Genomic DNA, 11660 nt, shown 5'->3' with positions numbered 1-11660 from the left:
ACTAAGAGTTATTGATTTACAATTGATTGTAGTATAATATTAGATCTCATAGTATTATAATATAAATAAATAGTCATACTTTTCACAGTTTTGATTTTGGTTTTAATTTAGCAACTTCTTCAGTCCATTTTATACCACTCCATTCACTAACCAAAATAGCCAATTGTCTAACTTGTTCAACTTCCTCCTCGGTAGCACCATTATTTAAAGCCCCCTTTAGATGACCTTTCAATTGTGGATTAACATCCTGAGGAACCAAACATGCAATTATAACAAAACTTGTTTCTTTAGCATTCAAGATATCATTATATGATAATAATGGTGAGTAAATATGATTTTTTGCATATTGCCATAAATCTGGATATGCAGTTTCCATTTGATTTATAATTCTTGTACTAACTTTACCATAAACTTGATTCCAAAAATCCTGGCCACGATTTCTAATAAATTGAGTATTTGAAATATCAAAATTTCTCTTTGTTTTCAATTCATGTAATTCAGTTGGTGTTGTTGTTTTTAAATACATTAAGGTGTTTATAGCTTTTGGAATTCCACCTAATGCAATACTTTTGAGGACAGATTCTCTTGATAATTGAGCTATATTAAATTGAGATTTAAAATTTGTTTCTTCATGAATATTATATAAATTTTCCACTTTTGTTTTAGCTATAGTTGATTGATCACCTTCGATATTTAACCTTTTAATAAGATTTATCCTAGATTGAGCATATTCAAATGATTTGACAGGATCAGAATCATGACCACCCAATTCATTTTGTTTTTCTCTTAGGGCATAATGAACTAATAATGAAACATCTTTTGGTTGATTACAGACCGATAATGTAGCAGCAGCAATGAAATACCATGAGTTTTTCAATAAAGGGAATGATGACAATTGAGCTAGTCTTGCTGGAGTCAGGATGGTCATTGTATGGGCTGTAGTTTGATTTGAAGAGATTTGTATGAGTTGAAGTATCAAATTATGGGTGTTTGATGGGGGCTTTTATATCAATTGTTTGGGGTTCCTTTATTAAATTTTGTGTCTGAATTCGATCCGGAAAGCATCGGAAGTACTGGGAATGACATGGGAATTGAGAAGAATTGGCTGATAATGGTGGTTGATAATTATTAGAATTAAGTGAAACTTGGTGGTAAGATAGTGATGAGTATACTGAATGTTACCATGTTTTTAAATTGAAAAAAGATACTCAATTGATGCTTCTATAGTAGTTTAAGCACCTAACAAAATACCGGCTTCCATACAAATTATATGTAAATTCCCACAAAAACCAAAAGTCACGTGCACAAATTGAGAATCAGATCACCAACTTTGCAATTTAATTTAATATCAAAAGAACAATGAACTATTTTGAATTTAGTCACCAGATAAGCACAAAATCCAATTCAATTCAATATCAGATATCACTGGAAGTAGGGAGCCATACACAATGAACCCATGGCCACAGCAAACGCCATCACAACAACAATCAGAGCTCCAGAGGCACAGTCCCCAGTACGATAATCCTCAGATGAGTTATCCATCAAATCAACATTTCTCACAACATCAACAGCATCAACAGCATCAGCAACAACTTTATTATTCCAATCAACAGCAACAGAACTACTCGTCACCACCACCACCGCCATTGTCATATCCTCCACCAACTCGTCATTCCTCTTATTACCAAGGTCAACCATATCAAGATCAATATCAAGAACAATATCAAGAGCATTATCCAACTTCAAATGGGTATATTGATCATAATAATAATAGGCCAAGATCAAACGATGATATAGAGGAGATATCTCAATCAACATTCCAAAATGGTTCTGTTTCTGGTTATAATGAACAATTACAAAGACGGTATAATTTCAATCATGATTCAAATAATAGAAATAGTATAAGTAGTTATCAAAATATTGGTTCAAAGACATATAATAATCATAATAATAATCATAATAATCATAATAATCATAATAATCATTATAATAGCATTCAAGTAAGTCCACCAAGAGGTATGGGCTTATACAATTCAAGTAAACAAATCAGTTCAAATTTCACTCAACCAATGTATCCTCAAATTCGTTCTAAATTTCCATTATCAGGACCTTCATATTCAATACCAAGTCATAATAATGGTCCAATGATTACACCAGTTTCATTTCTTTCATTTAATGAACCTTCAACTCATAATAAGATATTTATTTTAAGAGGTTCTTTTGAAAATTTAAGTAAATTATCTTTTGATTTTAAAGAATCTTCAATCGTGGAAAATGTTAAGATATGTAATCATGAAGGGAATTATATTTTATATCTAAAATATATTTCAAAACCTGATTTAGAATCTATAAATTATCATAAATTACAAAAATATATTGATTGTAAAGATCTTTATATTAAAGAACCAAATTTAATTTATATACCCAAAACAAATAAGAAATCTTCAATTAGTTCCAAAAAAATCTTAAAATTATTTAAAAAAAATTGTGGTGGTCATGATCCTTCAATTTCAAAAGATTCAAAATTTTATAAATTAAAAGGTGATGAAATTTTTATAAGAAGTGTATTACAACATTATGGTTCAAATTATAAAATTGAAGATGGGAAATTAATTTTAATATTTAAAGAATTAGAAAGTGAAATTGCAATGAATGTTATTGGTGATGATGATGATAGTTCTTCATCAGATTCTGATATTACCAATTCTCAAGAATCTTCAGCAAAACAACAACCAAAACAACAATCTTTATTAGCATTAACAAGACCTGGAACTACAAGAGTAAAATCAGTTCTTTTCAATTCTCCAAAACCAACTCCACAAAGGAAAGAATCCAAAAAAAGAATTGAGCCTATAACTCATGAAATTAACAGTGATGATGACGATGAAGAAGAATTCCATGATGTTAATGATGAAGATGATATAGATTCTCATATTTGGTCATTGCCAAATGATTCAAGTGAACCTAAAAAAATCAATTCCAATATGTCAAATAAAGAATTAATGCAAAAAATTGATGATGATAATGATGAAGATATTATAATACCTCATTCATCAAATCATTTTAAACAACAACCTAAAACTCAAATAATCTCATATAATCAATCAGATGAAATAGATGATGATCCAATAATAAGTTCACAACCTGAAATTGAACAATTTTATACACCAAAAACAAATTCAAGATCAAGATCATCATCATTAAAATCAATACCTATAACAAGACCAAATACATCAGATTCAATAACAAATATTAGAACATTAAGACAAAGGAAAGAAAAATCTTATAATGAAGCGAATTTAAGTTCAAATTTTAATTCACGTTCAAATTCTACAGAACCAGAATCTCAAATAATTTCGTCAGATGAAGAAGAATCAATCCCTACTAAAAAAATTAAAAAAAATCAAAAAATTGATGATGATTATAAAACAGAAGATGAAGAATTTGATGACCTTTTCGAAACTCATGATGGTGATGTTAGTGATGCAAAATATCAAGAAATGAATTCAAAATTAACTAAATCTGATCTTGATTCAAGATTTATAATCATTAGAAATATCCCAACAACAAGTGTTAAAAAGACAAAACAATTTATTGATGATTTATTAGAATTTCTTTATCCAACAAAATTAAAAATAATTTTCGTTAATTCTACTTTACAAGAAGCTTATTTAGAATTTGAAAAAATTTATGGAATAATTGAATCAATTCATAAAATTCATAATTCAAAATATGAAAATTCAAATTTAAATGTTGTTTTATTAAATAATCAATTTGCTAAACAAAAAATCAAAGATTCAAATATTAAATTTAATATACTTAAATGAAAGCTATGTCACATCACACTACTAATATATGTTCATAGAATATCATGTTATTAAATAAATATGTTTGTAGCTTACTATACCTACTCTAATATACAATCATCTGCATATGTTTATAATTCATTACCTCTTATCCATTTCTTCGCAAAATCATCTTTTAATCTATTACCTTTCCCCCATAAACCCATTGACCAAAAATGCATTGAATTGAAAACAGGAGCAAATAACCCAGTAGAATCATTATCAGGTTTAATCATACTTGCATTATTAAAATTTCTTCCAGTCATAAAATTATATTCATTATCTAAATCCAACATATCATCATATTGTTTTTCACAATTACTTAATTGTTCAGATTGTTTAAATTCCCATGGTCTCATTGATTGATCCACTGGAGTCCATTTCCCTTCCATTCTCCAATGTAATGAACCTGTCATTTCCTTAATACGACTAACCGCTCTTTTATATGCGAATTTTTCATCTTCACCTGTGAATGCCTTACGATCTGTAAAATTTGTTGAACTTAGATCCATGTTTTTCATTATTGGTTTATTTGAATTCTCAGTTTCTGTATAGACAATTGATTCATCATCATAATATGAAACATTTGGTCTATAAGGAGCCGTTAAAGCGATTTGAGTTTTGGAAAACATTTCTTCATCTTGAACTTTAATTCTATTTGCCTCGTCTTGTTCTTCTTTTGTTAAAATATCTTCAGGGAAAAATAAATTATCAGGTGAAATTTCCATCCTTAAAAAGACTTTACATTTTGATTCATATAATGCATCTAATAAAGTTATGAATCTTCTTGCTTCATTTTTCATTGAAGTTTTCAAAATTGGAATATTATCAATAATAAAAGTATGATAATTTGATGCAAGGGAGATATAATCACCTGGTCCATATAATCCAGCACAAATTTCATTGAATTCAAATTTAACAATACCTGAATTATACCATGGTATGGTTAAATCACGACCATAAACTGTAATTTTATCCAATGAACCATTTTTTGAATCCAAAACATTAACATTTGGTATTTCATTTTTTAATAAATTTTCCCAATTTGATTGATGATTAGAATCTTCTTTAGAAACCAAATAATTTATTGAATTTGAAGAATCTTTCATCAAGATATCACGATAATCATTTTCAGAATTCATATCTAATGAATAACATCTTGCCTCAAGAACTCTTAAAAAGGATCTGAACTCTTTTTTCCTAAAATCTGTTGCATAAAGATCTTCAGGTAATCTATTTGATGTAGCAACAAGAACACCACCTAATCTAAAGAAATATGTGAATAATAATTTAACAATTTTTGCAGCAGCTAAATCTGGTAACATAAATTCATCTAATAATAATACTGTATTTTTTTGAATCATTTTTTGTGCAATTTCAAACAAGATGAACTCATTATCTAATGAGTTCATTGCAGATGCAGAACCACCACTTTTTGATGATTTTACTCTTCTTTGATAAATTAAATGAATTTCATTATATATCCAAAGCATAAAATTTGAATAATGCCAACGACATTTAGAATCATGAGGTAATGAATTTGCAAAAATATCCATCAACATTGATTTCCCACAACCTACTTCACCATTAATTATTAAACCATGAGGCGAGGGGAAATTTGTTAATTGTTCTTCATCTGTAAGAACTTTAATTAAATCTTGAGTTTTGCTGATTTGTGGTTGATACCAACTTGGTTTAAATTTTGAAGAAGAAGAAGATGAAGACATTAATTGATGCTTATTTTCAATTTCTCGAACCAATTGTTTGATTTTGAATTGTAAATCTATTGGTGGTTTATAATCTTTAACTCTGTAATATAATTTTTGGAATTCCACAGCAGCTCTTAATTGATTTGAATCAGGTTTTAAAACACCTCTAGAGACATAGTTTTGATAAATTAATAATGGATCTGTTAATGATACAGCAGTTGAACTTGGAGGAGTATAATTCTGATGCTGACTATGATGATGTGGATCTTGTTCATGATGATGATGATGAGTTGAAGTTGTATAAGAATCAGTTAATATGGTATCATAGTTATAGAAATTACTTGGGATTGGTAGACGACCATTGACACCTTGAGGACCAGTTGTATGTTTTGAATAATAACGATTGAATAGACTCGTTGATCTTCTTTGGATCAACTTTAGCATTGATTTATTTGACCTTGTTATCATTGTGACAGATTATGCGGGTGAGATATGAAGTAACCTTGAGCACCAAATACCAATGGGAGCTATCACCAACTAGAATATGATTGATACAATCCAAGATCTAAAACAAATGGATAAACCAATGTTTATATTGTTCCCTGTGATGAGCTCTTAAAAAAAATTCTTTATCGTATATTTCTTTTATTTTAAAGTGGTGTTTTTATCTTTTTAATCAGTAAATTTTTATACCGTGCACGAAATTGGGTGTACTCAATTCACATGGAATCAGAATTTACGTGGGTGTAGGCAGGGTTTCTCAGGTGGTTTCAACTAATTCCTTGTGGGTAGTCTAGGCAGAGATACAAAGGTGTGTTTGCTGGGAAAACAGGGCCAGAAAAGTTGGTTATTTTACGGTGTTTGGAGCGTTGTTAATTGTTGGTTATATTAGGAAATGTTTGACGATTAAATGCTTTTATTTTACTTTATTTTAATTTCTAATATACACAGTTCTCGAAACCAATTCCATTTCTTCTTCATAACCTCCAGTAATAAATATATTCACAAGGATATTCTTGATTGTCTCTTATTAACCACTATTTGAGATCCACAAAATACAAAAAATGCTAAATAAACACCAGCAGCCCAAAAAACAGTATGAGCGACACTTCAATAGTTAGTAAAATATAACTTTTATCAAACAACACAATGTAACTCACGCTTTACCATCCTCAGGATCATTAGTAGATCCCATCATACTTTCATGATTTGTATTAAATAAATAACCAATAAATGTTAGGATAACCATCCCAAATGCTGATAAGACGGTACAAAACCATGCTTTTGGAGGCTAATAAACGGTGTTAGTCAAATGGACACAATACCAGATACACAATCTCTTCTATACCCACTGAAACAACAGCCTTCATTATAATATCAATTCAATCTTGTTCCCTTTCACTTTCAATTCTTTTCAATTTCCTTCTCATTTCCTGTTTCTTTGCAATTTCCCTTTAAAATCAAAAAGCTGCCAGAAAATTCGCGAATATTAAAATCGGAGGGTAAACTTAGGTAATCAGTGGCACAAGGGTTATGTAATCATATATTAATTCAAGCTTTAATACCAGTATAGGTGTCATTATCAATTGATTTTTAGTTTATTAGAATCATAGAGTGTTGATTAGTATAGGTGGGTATATAGAAGATGATATTATGGTTATTAACATGGTGTATTTCTATGTTTCCCTTCATTTCCCATACAAATTTCCTTCATCAATCGCTTAATTTTTAAATTTCTTTTCAGATTCAACGTATGCAAAATTGTGATCGCTTGCATAATTGAATAAGGAATTTTGAAGTCCAATACTAAAACAACTACAAAGAGTATTCATAAATATCATCACACATAACTTATACATACTTTCTACCGTAGTACCTAGTTTGGTTCTTTTACCTCCCTGATCTTGTTGATCTTGTTTTCCTAGAATCTATATTAATCGCAGGTAATCCATGATTCATTGTTATTTCTAATTTTTGATTTCCTAAAACTTTACGCTTTTTAATTGGTTTTATAGTAGGATTTGATATTTTTGATGTATTATCACTTGATTCTGAACTTTCTTCATGGCCATTACTACTATCATTTGATGATAAATTTATTTCTTTATCTGGATTATGAGTATCATTTGATTTGAATTGATTTATTGTTGATTGTTGTTGTGATTTTTTTATTTGTTTTTTCTTATATTCAAGGATTTTGAATAATCTTTTCCAATTTTTTAATGTTTTAACTATTTGATTTGATTCGGATTCCCAATTTGATTCAGTTTGTATAGAAATTTGTTTATAATTTTGTAAATTTTTTAACAATCTAGATTCAATATTTATATGATTTTGAATTAACTCATTTGAAACTTGATCTTGAGGTTTTTCATATTCTTGTAATTTTGGAGGATATTTAAAGCTAAATGGATAAGATTCTTCATCTAATTTTGAATAATAATCCTGGTCAATTGGTGTAATTTTTTCATTCAATTTTGGTGGAATTTTATTGCTATTGATATCATTGGTTTCATTGTTATCATCACCATTTGTATCATTAGCCTCATTGAGTAAACCATTTGTATCAACTTCATCAGCAATTTTATCAACTTGATCAATAACAACTTCTTGTTTAACTTCTTTTGTATTTCCATCATCTTCCTTTTTAACCAATTCTTCACTCCGTATATCATCTTGGTAATTTTGAATTGAATCTAATTCCATTTCATCATTTTCTAATTTAACTTGATTTATATCTAATTGTTGTTCTTCTAATCCTTGAGAGATTGTTCCTTCATCCTGTGATTCATCCGCTTTACTTTCAGTTTTATTTTCTTCCCCTTCATCTACTTTTAATGTATAACGAAACTTAACCATAAACTGTCTATCAGGAGTCGGACGTTTTGGTGGTATGATTTTAATTCTTGTCATATTGTAACTAGTCTTCTTAACGTATAAATCTTTATTAAACCTCTTTACTATCCTTTGTATTTAGTTTTATAAAACTTGTTGATATTCAAAAACCTTATAAAATTCTTGAACAAAGTTTCAAATTTATGTTAGTGCAGGATTTTAACGCAAAAATTTAAAAATCGAACTGTATGCATAAAATTTAAACGTCTAGAGTTAAACAATGTTTAAATCTCAAATTGATTTATAACTAATAGATCTTTATTCTTTCTAATGCAAATTTCTAATATAAGATTGTATGAGTTAAGTATTTAGATCAAGTTTCAGTTATTACGTAGCTATTTGATTAAACTGACGTTCCCGGTAAAGATCTTCAATGCCCCTGATGTATTTTTGAAAACTTTGATTATCGGATTTTTGAAAAGAGGTACATAAATCTATAAAACTACACAAACTAAAACCTCAAATTAAGATGCAATTAAATAGCTCTTTATATTATACAATGGTATATACTTTTGTTTATAAATCATCAAATCTACGAATACCATGTTCATGACTTAATTGATTTTTTAATTGTTTTGGTGTTAATTTTTGCTTTTTAGATTTTTTAATTGGTTCTTGAATTTCATGTTTTTTACTTTCAGGTTCAGGTTTAGGTTCAGGCTTTTCTTTTTCTTCATCTTGTTGCTCTTCCTCTTCACTTGCTGAACCTAAATCTTCCCAAACATCACTACCAGATTCTTTATCATCACTAAATCCTTTAAATTCATTTGATTCTTCATCATCTTCATCATCTTCATCATCTTCATCTTCTTCTTCACTATCTGATAATTCTTCTGAAAATACTTCTTCATCCTCATCCTCATCATCATCATCATCATTATTCCATAATTTTAATTTATCCATACCTGCACTAATTAATCTATATTCAAAATCTAAATCTAAAAATGAAACTTCATCAATTGAACCATGAATTCTTGTTTCAATAACTTGACCTTTTTTAGCATTAATCTTAGAAATTGAACCATTTGAACATCCTGCCCATATACAATCATCATTATTTAATGTACTTATAACTGAATCAATACTTTCATCTTTTGAAACTTTAACACGAGATAATTGATCAACATAATCATTTTTACTTTGTTTCCATATTGTAACAATACCTTCACCCATACCACAAACTAATGTATCCCCCTGGGTTGGATCAACAAATGTACATGATAAAATTTCATCTTCTTGATTTTCTGAAGTCATTTTTGGTTCTTGTTTTCTAATATCCCAAGTTGATAAAGTTGTTGAACCAACTGATAAGAATTGATATGCAGATTTATGAGATAATTGAATTATATTATTTATAGCATCATCATGAACATTTTGAATTATATTAATTTGTTTTAAATTTATATCGAAAATTCTAATATTACCAACTTCATCACCTGTAATTATAAAAGGATGAGTCTGAGATTTAATAATCTTGGTAATTAAAACTTTTGAATCAATTTCAATTTTTTTTAAAACTTTACCTGTAATTGCATTTGCTCTTTTGATAACATTATCTGAACCAACTGTATAAATTTCATCACCTTCTGCATTAAAACAAATTGAACGAACACTACCTTTATGTCTCTTAGTTTTCCAAATTGTTTTTATACCATTATTTAAATCATCTTCACTATTTTTAGAAATTAAATGAACTTTCCAAAATTTTTGTTTTTTTTTGGATTTGGAAGATGATTCTAATTCTTGTTTTTTTGATTTTGCCTTTTCTTTTTCTTCTTTAGCAATTGATTCTTTTTGATCATGTTGATAAACTGATAATTTTGTTGAATCATATTCAATCATAAATACATAACCATTTGCTAAACCTGATACAATTATTGGTTTTGTTGGATGAGCTGCAAGTGCAAATAATGGAGCATCATATTTAAATTCTAATAAAGGAGAAACATTTGATTCCAAGATTGTGGATTGTCCTTTTTTACTTGATTTCTTACCCATGTTTTGTCTATTTGATTATTTTCCCACTTCAATTGAATATTACTTGGTTTATTCTTGTTGTTGTTCAAAGAGTTTATGTAAACATGGGTTAGAAATTTTTTTTTCTAATAACCATACCTTGCGTCCCATACCAAAACATAACCACCATACTAAAAATTAAAAGCTTCAAATTTTCTTAATTTGTTCTTTTTTTAATATCTTCAACAACTTCACTCAATTCAGGAAATTCAGAGCTGATTTTTTTACCTAAAATTTCTCTTAAATCTTTCATAGCAGCCATTTTACCACGAAGATATTGATTTGATTTTCTTGTAGCTTCAACAAATTCTCTTGTATAAACATCAGGATTTCTACCATCTTCAATATATTCTAAAACATCTCTTGGGATGGGGACTTGGTCTAATGCTGATGATTCAGGTTTTTGTAGTTTACCTAAAGTTTCAATTGTTTCATTTAATCTAATTGCTAATGCATCTTTTGAAGATTCTGTACCTTGGAAATCATGAACAATCACACCTAATTCAATGAAGGATTCAATTAAACTGGCCAATGTGTCTCTTGTCTGGTTGATTGCTTGTTCTGTATCGGTGCTCATGGTTCCTTATATTCTGGGTTGTCTTTTGATTTGGTTCAATAAAAGTTTTGTTGATTGATTAACCGCTGAGTTTAGTTTGTAATTTGAAAAGTCGCGTTTAATTTAATTAAGTACTTGTGAATTACGAGGGTGTTGAAAAATATTGGAACGTGATATTCACGTGGTGTTGAATACCCTCGTATTTCAATTTCATAAAAGAAACAAGGGTTTACTACTAGACTATAAACAAAAGGTTTAAATCAGTTGATGTAAGCGGTTTTGCTATTACTTCATCTGAGGAGATGATCTAGATTAAATCTAGTCTTGTGTAATGATTATATAGTTGATTTTAGTTTATCTCGGTTGTTAGTTTGTATAATATAATTGTAATGGTATCAATTCTCAAGCCACAAGGTCTATAACCTCTCTATTGATAACTACTTGTGGCTAATTGATCGCTATCTCTATTCACTGTTCAGTGTAGAAAGTACTTCAAGTCCGAATTTACCATTAGTTAACCGTTATTCCTCGAGGAAACTTGAAAGTTGCTTCAAGCCACACAGGAAAATTTTTTCTTTCAAGCCACAATCGAAATTGAAATGCACATTAGCCACTAAAATTTTAAGATTTCTTAAATTT

At 28.7% G+C, this 11660-nt stretch overlaps 6 protein-coding genes across 6 annotated transcripts; 1 reads left to right on the top strand and 5 right to left on the bottom strand.

Moving 5' to 3' along the window:
• Nucleotides 1-82: 82 nt before the first annotated feature.
• On the bottom strand, nt 83-928 carry PXP2 (Pxp2p; the record flags this gene model as incomplete). The annotated part of the gene is made up of 1 exon (XM_011277493.1): nt 83-928. The coding sequence occupies one exon, from the start codon at nt 926-928 to the stop codon at nt 83-85; it is 846 nt and encodes a 281-aa protein (XP_011275795.1).
• A 520-nt stretch (nt 929-1448) lies between these two features.
• BN7_1797 (DNA-binding protein cre-1) lies at nt 1449-3827 on the top strand (the record flags this gene model as incomplete). The annotated part of the gene is made up of 1 exon (XM_011277492.1): nt 1449-3827. The coding sequence occupies one exon, from the start codon at nt 1449-1451 to the stop codon at nt 3825-3827; it is 2379 nt and encodes a 792-aa protein (XP_011275794.1).
• A 110-nt stretch (nt 3828-3937) lies between these two features.
• On the bottom strand, nt 3938-5998 carry BN7_1796 (Lactation elevated protein 1; the record flags this gene model as incomplete). The annotated part of the gene is made up of 1 exon (XM_011277491.1): nt 3938-5998. The coding sequence occupies one exon, from the start codon at nt 5996-5998 to the stop codon at nt 3938-3940; it is 2061 nt and encodes a 686-aa protein (XP_011275793.1).
• A 1446-nt stretch (nt 5999-7444) lies between these two features.
• BN7_1795 (uncharacterized protein) lies at nt 7445-8467 on the bottom strand (the record flags this gene model as incomplete). Its single annotated transcript, XM_011277490.1, has 1 exon — nt 7445-8467. One exon carries the CDS (start codon nt 8465-8467, stop codon nt 7445-7447), a length of 1023 nt encoding a protein of 340 aa, XP_011275792.1.
• A 498-nt stretch (nt 8468-8965) lies between these two features.
• Nucleotides 8966-10447, bottom strand: JIP5 (Jip5p; the record flags this gene model as incomplete). Its single annotated transcript, XM_011277489.1, has 1 exon — nt 8966-10447. The coding sequence occupies one exon, from the start codon at nt 10445-10447 to the stop codon at nt 8966-8968; it is 1482 nt and encodes a 493-aa protein (XP_011275791.1).
• A 175-nt stretch (nt 10448-10622) lies between these two features.
• NUT2 (mediator complex subunit NUT2) lies at nt 10623-11042 on the bottom strand (the record flags this gene model as incomplete). The annotated part of the gene is made up of 1 exon (XM_011277488.1): nt 10623-11042. One exon carries the CDS (start codon nt 11040-11042, stop codon nt 10623-10625), a length of 420 nt encoding a protein of 139 aa, XP_011275790.1.
• Nucleotides 11043-11660: the final 618 nt, after the last annotated feature.

This window comes from Wickerhamomyces ciferrii, contig 00040 (assembly GCF_000313485.1).
Source record: "Wickerhamomyces ciferrii WGS project CAIF00000000 data, strain NRRL Y-1031 F-60-10, contig 00040, whole genome shotgun sequence".
NCBI classification, from domain to species: Eukaryota; Fungi; Ascomycota; class Saccharomycetes; order Phaffomycetales; family Wickerhamomycetaceae; genus Hansenula; species Hansenula ciferrii.
The sequence above is the reverse complement of the archived record's forward strand: the minus strand, read 5'-3'. Positions and strand labels throughout refer to the sequence as shown.